Source organism: Tasmannia lanceolata, unplaced genomic scaffold (genome assembly GCF_043159265.1).
Source record: "Tasmannia lanceolata isolate RefF3 unplaced genomic scaffold, GAP_Taslan_0.1 ptg000048l, whole genome shotgun sequence".
Lineage (NCBI taxonomy): Eukaryota > Viridiplantae > Streptophyta > Magnoliopsida > Canellales > Winteraceae > Tasmannia > Tasmannia lanceolata.
Genome location: NW_027518725.1, coordinates 5,053,816 through 5,069,637, shown reverse-complemented (window position 1 = coordinate 5,069,637; position 15,822 = coordinate 5,053,816). Strand labels below are relative to the sequence as shown.

General features: G+C 38.4%; 1 protein-coding gene across 4 annotated transcripts; it reads right to left on the bottom strand.

The window, feature by feature from the left end:
- Positions 1-543: 543 nt before the first annotated feature.
- LOC143864121 (alpha-galactosidase 1-like) lies at positions 544-14,091 on the bottom strand. Of its 4 annotated transcripts, none has more exons than XM_077374933.1 (15): positions 13,849-14,087; positions 7,442-7,500; positions 6,687-6,743; positions 6,568-6,602; positions 4,871-4,974; positions 4,567-4,642; positions 4,167-4,225; positions 4,005-4,070; positions 3,836-3,919; positions 3,665-3,729; positions 3,307-3,389; positions 3,116-3,206; positions 2,797-2,846; positions 2,572-2,712; positions 544-903 (listed from the first exon to the last, which is right to left on the bottom strand). In XM_077374933.1, the coding sequence occupies exons 1-15, from the start codon at positions 14,019-14,021 to the stop codon at positions 811-813; spliced, it is 1,236 nt and encodes a 411-aa protein (XP_077231048.1). In that variant the 5' UTR covers positions 14,022-14,087; the 3' UTR covers positions 544-810. The 4 variants fall into 4 exon arrangements, with proteins under 4 accessions (XP_077231048.1, XP_077231047.1, XP_077231050.1 ...); XM_077374932.1 differs by lacking the exon at positions 544-903 and adding an exon at positions 1,284-1,997 and having other exon boundaries at positions 13,849-14,091; XM_077374934.1 differs by lacking the exon at positions 544-903 and adding an exon at positions 1,804-1,990 and having other exon boundaries at positions 13,849-14,089.
- Between the last annotated feature and the right edge of the window lie 1,731 nt (positions 14,092-15,822).

Sequence of the window (15,822 nt, the reverse complement as noted above, 5' to 3'; positions counted from 1 at the left end):
GACGGTGAAAAAGCTGGATGGATCGCCCATATGGAGGCTTGCATACAACCTTTTCTCAAAGTTGGCATGTCAAGACAAACACGTACGTTGAAGCTGGCAGAGACAGGAACGATCACTACTCTGTCTTTTACCTTGCAACTAGCGTAGCCCATTACCACTAGGAGACTAAACTTATTAAGATTATCCTTTCAATTTCAATATTTTATCTTAATGTTAGACCAGAAATTATACCATGTATTATGAACCCGTATTTTTTTAAAAGTTCAGTATGTCCCACTCCATAGGATGATCCAAAACCGTCTATTTGTTGGGCTACAACGTTGTGCCCACAAAATCATTTGCATAGGACCATCCTGACCCTCCGATCTATAGAGAGAGACTGTAGTATTTAAAAAATACGGGTATGTACGGCCACCCATCATATAATTTATGCAATGGTACCTTCCTTTCTTTTTCTTTTTTCTTTTTTTTTTCTTATTTTTTTCTTATCATAACCATTGCTGCTGGGTTTCAGGGCATCATAAATAGAAGCAAACCAGAAAAGAAAAGAACCTCTCTTCTAATTAATATCTGATTTAAGCTTAGTATATAGTTTTAGAACAAGAATAAAGGTTTAGTTTCTAAAAAAGAAAAGAGTACATAATTCTTCTTATTCTACATTTATATAAAGTAGATCAAGACACAATCATCCACATCACGTCAAAAATGTTTGCTTCTTCCCAATTATTTGTTTTACTGGGGATATCTAGATCTATGCTGCCGTGAATGTAATACAGGTGATCAACATAGGCCTCACTTCGGCAATGTAACTCAAGAAATCGGCGTCAACACGTACATCCTGCACGCATGGGAATCGATTACGTCCGTCAATTGATCCTTGATTGTCTGATTCAGTGTCTCATGCTGCACAGAAACACATAAAACGGATGCTTAGTGAATGATGTTTGATTCCATTTCTTTCGACGTAAAATGGGGGTATAAAACAAATCTTACCCTCATTTTTCCACTTAAAAATGGGTGTAAATTTTTTTAAGCACATTTTACACCGGAAGAAAAGGAGCCTGAAAAAAAAATGAAATCCTAGAAAAGCATACGAGCAAGCCCAAGCGCGACTGCCCTCAGTATGTCACAGTCACATGGGCAAGTTAATTGTTGTATCAAGTTTTCATTTTTTTTTCTTTTTGTTTTCTTTTTGTTTTTTTTGAATGGTAGCCAATTTCATTAACGAAAGACCGAGATGGTCAAAATACAGAAAGCAAGTTTTTTCAATGTGGCAAGTGAAGTGGTTCCAACTGTTCCGTCTGATTATCACATAAGTTAAAATGATTTTAAGAACCAATCCACCTTTCAAAAAAAAATACAGAAAACAAGCACAAAGAAAAAATAAGAAATAATGAGACATACAAGAGAATGTAATAAACAGAACTTTAAGGAGGAAGAGAATCGTAAAGGTCCAAATCCTCCAAAGTCACACCATCTCTGGCCAGGGCATCTGCCATCGAATTAGCAGATCTACGAATGTGCCCAAACAAGAATGATGAAGATTCCATCCAATCTAGCATTTCTTCGAACAGATCGTCAAATCTCCATGGGTGAGAACCCGACCCATTGAGCCACCGAATAACCCGACCCGTTCCATGGGTGAGAACAGATCGTCAAATCTCCTTGAATGACCACATCAGACACACTCATAATTGATGCCTTGATGAGCAAGCTCTCACTTCTGCCTCCGAAGAGTCAGTCACCCCAATTGGCCCCGCAAAGACCCAAATGACCCCACCACAGTCATTTCCCAAAACACCCCCAAGGCCCGCCGGACCACGGTTCCCCAAGCTAGACCCATCGAAACTGATTGATCTTTTTACGAGTTGGGTGGAGGTTCCTTGGAAGAGAAAAGGCAGAATTTTGTGGAACGTTGCCTTGCTAGCTACTATTGGGGTTATTTGGAAGGAGCGAAATGCAAGAGTCTTTGACGGGATTTCAGAGAGTTCTGCATACTTGTTAAAGTATAAAAGATAAATATTGCCTTTCTCCAACAGCTTAAGCTTTTGGAGAAGTTGGTAAGTTAACATGGTCTCAAAGCCAGGTTAAAGTATAAAAGATAAATAATGCCTTTCTCCTAGCTTAAGCTTTTGGAGAAGTTGGTAAGTTAACATGGTACCAGAGCCAAAGGTCTCGAGTTCAAACCTCCCGGATAGCAAAAAAAGCAAAAATCCACATGCGATGGTCGGCCCAAAGTGGGACCACATGTGCCACGTGTTTGCCAAGTGGGCCACACGTAGGGGGAGTGTTAAAGTATAAAAGATAAATATTGCCTTTCTCCAACAGCTTAAGCTTTTGGAGAAGTTGGTAAGTTAACAATACTTATTCATCAAAGTGATAGCATTGACGATAGCTTGGGTTAAAGTTATCCCATGCTTTAAATTTGTATCCGCATATGAATTATGGGAAGGACTGCGGGTAGTGTGCTTCAGTGAGGAGAATAAGCAGAAAATTGTCTCAAGGTTTCATGATATTTTTTTTCTTGTTCAATAAAAGAAATGCATCAGAAACTTGGTTATTTGAAGTTACCATCCAGAGATCTCTTGCTTTAACCACTGTGTTAGGGGGGAGACCTATATCATCCCAGTTGGCTGTAATGACAGACAGTGAAGCTCCACGATTCACCAACAGGACAACTGTCCTATAACCCGAGAGGGGTCCAGCCCATACCTGTAAAAGATCGACATTTCCATTGGCGAATTCTAATTCACAGACAGCAAAAGATACACACCAGTTTAGGCGTACAATATGTACCTCAAGATCCCCTTCCATCCTAACCTTCTTTGCTTGAACACCAAGATGATCTATGCAACGTTCACATAACAACACCCATTTTTAGAATTAATGAATCAAAACCATTTCATGGAAATGCAAGATTTATAATATAGAGAACAGACTGGTCAATATGTTTAATTGAAGGTTTTAGGACTGGTCAATATGTTTAACATGTCAGGACTAATTTGTCCTTCTATATGTAATGTTTCCATTTTTTTATTGCTTTTTAAGCATACATGAAAATGTAACTCTTAGTGCATAGTTTTGTTTAATCAGTCTGTTAAGCTAACATAATCACCTTGGTTGACAGCAATAACCTCCTCATTGCCAATGATCTGCATGGTTTCCTTGGTCATGTTACGCACATCGCACCCTATGAGCAGGGGAGCCTGCAGTAGTATAGATAAAAACTGAATACAAAAATGAACAATGGAAAATTTAAATTTGCAATTTCCAAACATGGTGAGAAAACATTTGAAGTAGATATACCTTGGAGATGGCCCATATGCTAAAGTGAGTTATGTATTCATCATTAGTCATCCCCCCATTTCCCACCTCAAGCATGTCTGGATCTGATCAGACAAGCAACACCACACGGTGGTTCATGTCTGAAACAGAAATGTTGACTGAATCAAAAGTCACTGAACTAATAAAACTATCTGATTGCATAAAGTTTAAGCTACTATCACTCTCCTTTACGGAGAACCAAAAAGTTTATGGAAGGACTCACAATCCATCAATGTATCTATAAACATGTCACTAGGATTGAATTTATAGATGGATTAGTTAAATTCTTTGGTTTCTCAGTTTACTAATAAGCTAATTGGCATAAGTGAAGAATATTAACCATTCCAACCACCAGGCCTTGCAAGATCAGCATACACCTCATTCATGTCAGCTCTAGAGACCATGCTGTAAAGCCGAAAACATTTGAATCAAATTTGTTATGTGGAAATGTAGTAAATGTATTATAAGTTAAGGAATATCAACATAATCTCGCATTCTAAAAGATCTTTACCTTAACCAACTATCGTCTATGTCATTAGTCGTTCTCCAACTGTTTCCCACCTTGGCACCCCATAGAGCTGGGTGCATGTCCCCCCTAACCAACAGAGGAAAAACAGATCAACCCAATATATGGAAGGAGAAAAAATTTAGAGAAATTAGATGTTTGCAGAAAATAGTACCATTCACAAAGAGAAAAAAAGATCGGGCGCCCCGCATTCATGAGAGCTCGGGTCATTACAGGGTATCTGTAGAAAAGGTTTGTCAAATTAGCAATCTGAATCAATCTGTGGATGGAAAGATGAGTAACTAATTTGTGGAGAGAGTGTGAGAACATTAATTACCGAACTGTAGGCCTAGAACCATCATTGTTACAGTTGTCATACTTCAAATAATCAATGCCCTGGAAATTTCAAATAGTCCACAAATTTGCCCATTAATTTCCACAATAATGTCAATTTTTCATTTTAGTTACATCATTTACATGTGACTAATATAGAGCTTATTTAGAAACAAGAAATGGCCAACCGATCTGAACATATAAATATCTGGAGGGATTGTAAACTCACAGGAACCCTTGCATAAACCGGTCACAACCTCCACTACTGGATCCACGTCATTCCTTCCAATAGTGGAGTCCTTGTGACTGGTTTATGCAAGGGCTCCTGTGAGTTTAGCATACCATCTGAGAATCAAGCAGTGAACCACACTGCTCAATAAATTGCAGACGGAATGCATGCATACCCAGGAAGCAAAGGTCTTGGCATCTATCTCTTCATAACCAAGTGATCCAGGCATTGTCTGGCTACATGTCATATACCTGTGCACACCAAAACATTACAAAAAAGACATCCACCTTAGATTTTGTTCTTACGATGAGTCACTATCTTTATTACAGAATTCAATACAATTAGGAGGGATAGACTCTAAAAAGTATACACTTCAATTAACCATACTATCTACCAACATCAATCTCAGTTACAATTCAAGGAGCTTGCCATGAAAAAATCATACAAATAAACTACATAATAAAATGTTGGGAGCTTACCCTGCATCTGAGTAGATTCCTAGCTTAAGCCCCTTGCTGTGGACATAATCTGCAATAGACTTCATCCCCGATGGAAATGTTGATTTTCGTGGGACTAGATGGCCCTGAAATTGAAATTCCATTTAGGGATAGCCAGATAGATATTTTCTAGAGGATCGAGTTTATGTCCTCGGGAGTCTATTTTGTGGGGGTGCCCCAAAACCAACTACAGTTTGAACTTTTAGGGGCTGTTTGGATAAGTGGATTTTAGAATCCAGGTTTTCGTTTGAAAGCAGTGTAAAATTCTGGATTTTAAAATGGAACTAGGTTGCAGATGTGGGGGAAGTAGGTTTCAGAAGAAGGGTTTAAGTAAGAAATCCTGTTTTAGAAATCTCTCCCCCATCCCGAGATTTCTAAACATGGAAACAAGGGACGATCTCCTACTCTCTCTCGCTCGACGGAAAGAAAGGCGAGAAATCAGAAAATGACGGACAGTGTCCTTCTCTCACCTCCCATCCAGGATTTTTGAGGAAATCCAAGATTCTAAAATCCGCACATCCAAACGGCCACTTAAAGAATCCTGGCCAAGAGTACCAACTAGTGCATGAAACTTTGAAAACCCTTCCTTTCTTGGTTTGTCTGCACCTATCCAGCTAGTGATGGGTGAGGCCATATAAGTTGTAACTTGTACTGCCTCTTTCGATGCCTCGCAAATCACCATATTTAACTTCAAAGCCATTTGCATAGAATATTAAATAAAAATAATTTTCAGAGGTATCCGAATAGGCATGCAACTAAATCATCTGTTAAGAAAAAAGTATGATTTAATTAGAATATTTGATGAAATGAACCAGACATTTTAATTCAAAACTACCAAAGATTTCTGACTGAAGCATAAGAAAAGAATTTAGGAACCTCTACCATCTTCAAAGAAACTACATGATGGGCTTCTCCCTATCAAACGGATTTCTTAATTTAATGGTTCAAGTTGATGATCTTAATGTAGTTAGATGGGTGCAGAAGTGGATGTCTCCACCTTGCATGATTCATATCGATTATCAATTATCAGATAGTCTTAACAGGAAATTAGTCTTTAACTTTTGAGTTCAGCTCAGTTCAGTAAACGATAAACTTGCCAATTGTAATTAATATCAGTCTACTCCTTTATCATCCTGAGCATGGTTTTAAATGTCGACCGAAATCCGAAATTTTGGGTTTCGGTGGAGACCGAAACCGAAATGGCACTTACCCGAAACGTGTCATTATTTCGGTCGAAATTTCATCATTTCCGAAATTTCGTGCGAAACTTTAGGGATTTCCACCATTTTTTTCGATTTTTTAATTATTTTATAATTATCCCGAAACTTTGACCAAAATTTCAGGGATTTCGACCGAAATTTCAGGGATAATGATAACGAATAAAATATTCTTTTATTAATCTGTAAGGGATTTCGACTGAAATTTTGAAATTTTGGTCGAAATTTTGGTTTGGGAGGGGAGAGAAACCGGTAGCGAAACCGAAATTTCAAACCATGATCCTGAGTCCAGTTTGGTGGATTTTGCCTTCAAGACCCATCCAAACAGAGTAAACTTTTTCAAATTCTTAGTCGATCAGTGAACTGTTTTATACTGAGGACATACTTCGGTGGTACACTTCACATTCCATGGACCTCAGCTGAGCAAAAAGAAAATAATGCATAATGTAACATATGACAAACCTTCGAATCACGTACTAACTCAGCCCAGCAATCATCTGAGAAATCCAAAATTCAGTCTTAGCTATTTTGCAATAATGCATAATTTAACAATAATTGTGAGGGATTGGGAAAAAAATAACCTATATTAACATATTTATATCCAAGCTTTGAAAGCCCAGTCCTCACCAAAGCATCAGCTGTTGAACACAAACATTGAAGCATTAATACATAAGAGAAAAGGGTATGTGGTGAGCACTACTGCACAGTTTGTAACAAGTGCTTTCGTCAATTGGAGGAAGCAAGATGGTATCCCATGAAATGACATGGCTTCTGTTACAATAAGAAAAGTAGAGATGGGAAGAAGAAGAAGAAAATATGTGAGCTTTAAAAAAATGTTTAGAAACTTGATGAAGTACTTAAAACATATTCAGACTTGACCCGAATAGAACATGACCCCGCTGGACAAAAAAAAGTCCACCGCATAAAATATGATCTGTCAAACTACCAGTTACACCAAAAGCTTAATCTGTTGGAGAAGGTGTTATTTATTTTTATACTTTAACACTCCCCCTCACGTGTGGCCCCTCTTTCTTTGGGTTGGCCTACATGTGGCACATGTGGCCCCTCTGTTGGGTTTGGCCATTGCATGTGGATTTTTGTTATCGAGGTGATTTGAACCCAGGCATTTGCTCTGATACCATGTGAAACAACCAGTTACTCCAAACGTTTAAGCTGTTGGAGAAGGCGTTATTTATTTTTTATACTTTTAACGTGATCCATTGTCCATCAAATTCTGAGTACAATTGAACTCAGGCATGTGTTTGTCTGGGTTGAGTTTTAAGTTCTTGAAATATTGATTTAATGGACAAGACAAATTCGGAGGTGTTAAATTTACCAGTTTCTCTGATCATTTTCTCATCAATTTTGCAATTGAAGTGATTCCAACTGTTCCACCTGATAAAACAAAAACATTGAGCGTAAATACTTAATAACCATATAATTTATTTATTTGTTTATCTATTGCTGAATAAGAGTGTAGAAAACCAACGGGTCGAATCCTTTCCAATCACGCACAAAGCAATGGAATGATAATAGAAAGATGCAAATACCCGATCACATAAGATTTACGTGGTTTGAGAAAGATGCCCACAAGTAAAATTCACTCTCTACCACTACCTTTTACCACGAGAGAAGTCATCCTCTCTCTCTCTCTCTCTCTCTCTCTCTCTCTCTCTCTCTCTCTCTCTCTCTCTCTCTCTCTCTCTCTCTCTCTCTCGTCACGACTAAGAGAAATCCTCTCTCAAACCTTCGTGAGATTTCCTTGTGTTTTTCATTCAATTCTTGATTTCTTAATGAGATAACTTTTTTATATAATGTTTCTCCAAAAGACCTAAAACTCCATTTCCTAGTCCAACTAGGAAACCAAAAGAGAATACTCTGCAATTGTTTCCTATCACCTTGGAAACATGTGAGATAGAATCTCCCAACAATTAGTTGTGAAACGAGACAAATCCCAACAATCTCCACTTTTGCATGTTTCATATACACCTTGAAGATATCCTGTTGGCGTCTTTACTTGAAGGCCATCATTGGAAACCATAATTGGCCTTCTAAAGCACCTGCCAATGCACATGTGTAGATGTCTTGAGTCAATCTACCATCTCCCAACGCAGGAGCTAATCTCTCACCATCATTCTCTAATGCCTAAAAATCTGTCAATACTGCCTATGCTTCAATCGCGAAAGAGACCCTACATAAGGCCTTGTAATTCCGTGTACCATGTTTTCAATCACTCGTCAAGGTCATCAGGGTGATTTAGTTCAAGGACTATACACGATATGTTGACTTCTCGAAATGGCATTAAGGAGATCAAAGGGTAGAGAATATGATGCCACAGTGGATTAGGTCTGTTGATCCAGCAAAACGTTAAGCCTAAGATCTATACATTGATTTCTCCAATACACTTAGTTGATGCCAAAAATCAACTCGACAAGGAACTAGAGGAATGAGGGAAAAAAGAGAACCACTGGCTTAATGTTGACGATCAAGGAGGAGATGCACCCAAGATTCAATGGTTCACGAAAGGAGGTTATGTGCTAGTCGAAAAAGGAGCTTGATCTCCTTTTCCATGGCCCCATATGCAAAGATTATGTACAATGTGACATCATCCCAATAGATACCTTATAATTCATTGGAAAGACATGGAAAAAATGATTGAGATTTCCTCCATCCCAAATGCAAAAATACATGGACTTTTTTGAAGGATGGAGAGAGATCACACTCTTTCTATGGAAAGGATAATTCTTACCCAAGTATTTCCTCCGGTTTGCAAGCACCTCTGGTCTGAGTTCTAAAGCCAGAACAACATCCTGCTGGCCGCAAGCACCTCTGGTCCTAGGCAACACCCAGATTGCAAAAGGCAATCTGCTTATTGAAGATTCTTATACTTTTTTTACCCTTTCTTTTATCACAACTGGATTCTTGATGCAAGCACCCGCCTGGCTTACTCACCAATGAATTGCAATTCGCGGACATTGATAGATAGGATTCCCTGGGATCTCGAAAGCCCGAACCATTGACTTTCTGTCAGCGATATGGGAGTCTCTAGATCTTGCTTGACCTGGCCTCCTGGAAGCTTATCTAAAATCGCAGTACTATTTGCAGCTTTTTGAAGTTCCTCTTCTTTACCAGCACGAGGCCCTCAAATCAAAGGGAATGTCTTATCGCCCCATCCCCCCCCCCCCCCCCCCCCTTATCCATGACGCACACCTACCCTTGGTCCTTCAACCTCTTATTATCATTGCACTATGCCACTAGGTATATTCAACCAGTATAGGAGTGGGTGGCCCTTTACGAATGCTGACGGACCCACCCCAGGAAAAAAACCCAATTGCCTAAGATCCGATCTCTCAGGCGCATTATTGGAAGATTAAGATAAACTAGAGGTACCTTGATCTCTAAGTTAGTAAGAGCGTGAAGAGGGGACCACCTAGGACCACCCCGCAGGTACACACCCTCGCGGAGACGCCCAAACCTTATAACATAAATCAAAGATGTCAATCGTCTTAAAGGATGCTAGAAGGGAGAATGTGTTGATTCTGAAGAAGTGACTCCTCCAAAGACCACTAAGGGAATAAAAGGGCATAACACTAGAAGAGCTTCCTAACTAACTTCCATTGACGTGTAATATTTAGTATCAAATAGATCTAGCACATCAGTGCATGAGGAATTACATCAATAGGTTGCTAACTTATTGAAAACCTTAATCTGAGAGTGCATGTCTCTATGTGTAGTTCTTGCCTTGCTTACTCCAAAAAAACTATGATTGCTAGACGTGTTGGATGCACAACATGGATCCGAGATCTTTTTAAAGATCGACCAATCAAGCGAGTACTAATAGCGTATCAATGTTGTATTGTAATTATAATTCCCTATAGAGGGCAATATTGTCATGTAAATGTTCTACCATTAGAAGTGTATTTGACCTGGTGATGAGTGGAAGGTTGACGACACATGGTTTGAAAAGGTTCCCTACATTTATGGGAGTCATTTCCCTTTGATGTACAGTATGATCTTTTTCACCTTATTATAGGTTTCATTATCTTCTTAAAAAAAAAGTAACAATGCTCTGTCTTCTTCGTTCACCTTCTCATCAACCTTGTGGAATGGACCCACAATCCCATTGAATATATCCATATATTTCAGTAGACTTTTGCCATCCTGCAGTTTTAGAATATATAAATAATATTTCGGATACAAAATGTTGGCCTGGCTCTTTGACATATTGAGCTTCTTCAACTTCTCCTATAAGCTACGCATTGATTCTTCCTCTATAATATTGAACATGTTATCCACTTGACATAATCAACTTATGTTAACTACCATTATCTCAATGTCCTCCCACTCAGCATGCTACATCCTTTTCAGCTTGCTCATCTTTCCCCTCAACAACTTAGTCAAGCGTTGTTGAACTACGATGTCCTTCACTCTTCTCTGCCAAAGATTGGAGCTACCTTTTATCGGATAACCCCACATCTCTAAATGACTGTATGTAAAGTCAATTGCGTCACATGGAAGTAGGAAATTAGGGAAAGATGAGCAAATAAACAAAACTCTCTTTCCACTCATTAATCAATTTGAACAACTTAGATCGATTCAACGGCTTTTCAACAGAGAAAAGTTTAGATAATAAATGCCTCATTGCGAAACTCCATCTACAAAGAGAATATCCTGAATAAGCATTCTAACTTCATCATTCTTCTCTGATTCAATCGGTCCACAACTTTGATATCATTACGTAGAAAATCGATGAGCCAAATTTGATCTGATCACGCACAAAGCAATGGAAAAATAATAGAAATATGTGAACACATGATCACACAAGATTTACATGGTTTGACAATGTTGAGAGAGGTAGAGAAAAGAGAGAAAGTAAAGAGTGAGAGAAAAGATTGAGTTAGGGTTCTCCCCCTCACTCATGTAATATAAATAATAAAGAGTGAAGTACAAAGACAAGTATGCCCTTGGGCATTACAATAAAGACCTAAAGACTTGTTAACAGACAAATATCCCTACATCTACGGATTAAGATATGAACTTGCATTGTAAGGGAGAAAAATATAAAGATTACAGAGGCATTATGCAAATTCCCCAAACCTGCAACCCTTTCTCTCATGATGAAATCCCACACTTTTTAGCCCTCTCTTCCTTTCTGTTTCCTCACAATGGAAACCTTCCATGCTCTTGTCAAAAGAAAACCTCACAAACCTTTGTGAGATTTCTCTATGTTTTCTCTCGAGTCTTGTTATATCCTTTTCTCTATATTTTTGTTTTATGCTTTAGCCACCTTTTTAAATATCCAAAACACACATATTTCATAGAAAATAACCAAGATACCCCTATCTCATAAAAATATCCCTATTTTATTAAAAAAAAAATGACCAAAATACCATATATCACGGAAAATTGATCAAAATACTTGTACATCATGGAAAATGATCAAGAGTCAAGACACACAAAGTTTGTGTATCCACAATAAGTTTACCTATCCATAGGAAATTTGTGAAAATTAAAATAAGTTAAAAAAATTTTAAAAATCCTAAAACAAGGAAAAATCCTAGAACACGCCTAGATAGGAAATGACAAAATTACCCCTATCTCGTATAAAATGACCAAAATATCCTTATCTCGTAGAAAATAACCCTTATAGAAAATAACTAAAATGCTTCTAACTCATTAAAATGACCAAAATACCCTTATCTCATATAAAATTGGCTAAATTACCCATGCTTCAGACAAATTGGCCAACATACCTTTATCTAATGGACCGACCTTACCATTGGGCCCAAAGAAAATTGACTAAAATATCCAAAAAATTGACAAAAATACTGTTATGGTTCGACCTTGTCATTGGACTATTGCAAGGGCACCCTTGACTTTATCATTCGTCTCAATAATTTTTCATGAAAATGTTGACCAACATCAACCAAACACTATAATTTAAAATTCTAGAAAATTGAAGGATGTCAGTAGAAAAATACTTTCAGAAACTTTCTACACATCTAAACGTACACTATACGCTATGTTTTAAGTCTAAAATAAAAAAAAAGACTTTGTATAAGTGAATTCGTTGTAGATAATAGTCTTGTCTAATTTTTGCTTCTACTCCTATACAAGTAAAATACTTTAGGACTCGACATTTATCCTCTTGAATTACTAATATTCCTCCCTTGGCATCTAAGATGAGATGGAATTAACCCAACATCCTATTCACATTCATGTTGTATCTCCTACTTACCTCTTTATGCTTTGTTACTCCTTGGGACCGCTTGATCAGATCCATTTGTCTGAGTGGCAACTACAAGTCCGGCCAAATGGCGTCAAGAACACCGAGGATCCGTCTAGCCTCTTTAGGGTTTTGTTCTCTATCTTATACAAGGAACCAAGACAATGTGCACGAGTGCACGACGTTCTACAAGATCAACGATCACGATTGAACATGCATGGCCCCATGAGGGACCTTATAATTAGATCTATAGTTGGGGTCGCATAATTAATGCTCCTTAAATTTATAATCTATTATATCCTATGCTTAGACTATGAACCGACATTGTTCCTACATTGATAATTTATAATCTATTACTTCTAATACTCAATAGAAAATTTTAGCTATATAAGATATAAGAGAGTATTTTTTTAGAAAATATTCAAAGTACATAAAATTTACAATCCTACAGGTAGGTACAACATAGGAGAAGGTGATATATCGGTCTTGTGATTGGGGTTTGAACTGTTAGAAATAGTTTCAGTTTTGATCATTATTACTGTATATCCAAGCCTGGTGGAGTACAGATGATCTCCTTTCTGAGTAAGCCGTCATCATTGTCACAGGCAAAATCATTGCATCGAATTAACTTAACTGTAAGTTTCTGCTTCCTTATTTGTATAGAATTTCATTTTATGAAAAATTTCATAACTATCATAGTCAAGAAAACTCCGGTTAAATCCATCCATCCATCTCATGGCCCATATTACTGGAAACACAAATAAAATGCGTTTCTTAGAAACAATCAAAAGGAAATATCCGTGTATACATAATTAGAAGAGAAATTAAGTGTTTTCCATGTTAGAAATTTCTATCTTTGAAACATACTAACCTTGTGTGTAGCCTTGTATTAAGGAAACTCTTCTCTTAGGAAACTAATCACTTGAGTTTGAGAAGGATTTTGGGCTCAAAATATGCACTAAAGGACTTGCTAAAGTTGTCCCAAAGATGTGAAACAAATTTGCTATGTTAGGAAATCTTTATGGGAGCTTTGTTGGCCTATAAATAAAGGTTCTTGGTCCCTCTTCCTCTCACTATGATTTCCAACTCTTCCTAAAGAGAGCATTCACATTAAAGGAAAGGTTTCCCATAAGCCGTGTAATGAGGAGAAGCAAGAGAAGAACAAGGGGCGTTTCTGGGTCAATTCGGTGCTCGGAAAAGCAAAGAACTTCATTGGAATTCAAGCTTTGAAGAATTGGAGAGGGTGAAAGTTATTTCTAACCCACTTCATAAGAACATAAGGTTTTCTTTCCAAGGGATTGATTTAGGCAATGCTATTATAACATTCCAGACCCAAAAAAAAAGGAAGGGGAAGGGGCAGGGGCAGGGGCGATAGACTCATTTTCTAATACTTAATATTCTGTAATATTTTATATAAATTGATGACACGGGGAATGGCGTACAGAATATAAAGAGCTCCAACTGTAATTTTTTTGTCATATCAGAGAAAAGAAAGGAAAGAGAGATTGATTAATTACCCCATAGGCGGAGTCATTGCGAGGCCATTGGTGAGGAGATTCCTTCTGTAAACTTGATTGGCGGTTTCAGAGGAAAAGAGCGTGGAAGCAGTGGGGAGAGAAAAAATGGAGGCAGATAAAAGGTGAAGGAGGAGAGAAAGGAGGAAAAGACGACCCCCACAGCAACAGCTCATCTTCGTCTTCTTCACTCCTATTAATTCACCTATATATATATATATATATATATATATATCTGCTTTAACTAGCAATTCTCATATAATGGAACTGTCTCCTTATTATTAAGAGAAAAAAGGTGAAGAAGCAAGCTAGTCAAAGTAAATGCTTCATTATCCGCTCCCCCTTAATTATTTCCCCTATTCCGCGACCTTTTTGTCCGTTTTTTACCGTTGTGAAGTTAAACAACCGGCAGGTAATAATATATCTTCTCCCATCCCATTCCCACCAACATGGTAAACCCCTATGCCATCATCACTGAATTTCTTCATAATTTAATTCAATAATCTAGCTTGCTTGCTTGCTCACTCATTTCACACTACCTACTTGTCTCCTTCTTCTTGCCCTCCAGTCCTTTCCATTCTCTTTATCCTACAATTTATCAACTACACCTCCTACTTTTATTTTCACCCCTTCTTCTCTCCATCCTTATCCTTGGCTCTCCTCACAATTTATTTATTGGGCGCTGATATTTACCCCGCCCACGGCTGGCTAACATTAAACGTTAGGATTTAACGTATATGTCACTTTCCCACCATTTGACCGGTCGGTCTCTCTCTCTCCACACACACAACAGGAACAGTTGGTGGCCCCAACAGAAACCGTTGGTGGAATGATGGGCCCATCTTTAAACAACGTAGGCCCCGCTCATACCACACCATAGGATAATCCAAACCGTCCATTTGATGGGCCATAAACATAAATAGGTTGTGTCCCAAAATATAATTTCCATAGCCTGATCCTAGCCCTCCAATCTAAATAGAAACTACATCTTATGCAACCTCTATAGATTGTAGGGTTGTGATCATCCTATGGAAATGATTTTTGGGGCACAACCTATTTACACTGTGGTCAATCAAATGAATGGTTTGGATCATTCTGTGGAGTTGGTCGTAAAGTAACATTAAGGCCCGTCCACAACATAGGACGATCCAAGCCGTCCATGGTTTGGATAATCCTATGGAGTTGGTCATACAGTAACATTAAGGCCCAATCGTAGGCCCCACCGATATTTTTTCAAATTGAAGCGTACCGTCCACAACATAGGATGATCCAAGCCGTCCATGGTTTGGATCATCATATGGTGTGGTTCGTACCAATTTAGGCCCCACCCATATTTTTGAAAATGAAGTGTACCGTCCAGACCATAGGATTATCCGAGCCGTCCATTTGATGGGCCACAATGTAAATAGGTTGTGCCCCAAAATTCATTTCCGTAGGATGATCACAACCCTACAATCTATAGAGGTTGCATAAGATGTAGTTTCTATTTAGATCGGAGGGCTAGGATCAGCCTATGGAAATAATATTTTGGGACGCAACCTATTTACGTTTATGGCCAATCAAATGGACGGTTTGGATTATCCTATGGTGTGGTATGGGTGGGGCCTACGTTGTTCAAAGATGGGCCCACCATTCCACCAACAGTTTCTGTTGGGCCCACCAACTGTTCCTGTGGTGTGTGTGTGGAGAGAGAGACCGGTCAAATGGTGGGAAAACGGTAGCCAGCCGTCAGGGGGGTTAAATAGCCTACAAGGGGCGGGGGGGGGGGAGAATATCAGCGCCCTTTTTTTGTTGTCTTTTCTTGACCATTATATTTTTACTTTAATCACGGGATAGGGTGAAAATTCAAGCGAATATCGTCCGTCCACGTGTCGCAATTCATCACCCTTTCGGCCTTTCAAGTTTCAACCCTACTATTATATATATATTTTTAGTTAACTTAGGCTGCAGTGCTGACACTTGCACTACCATGTTTCG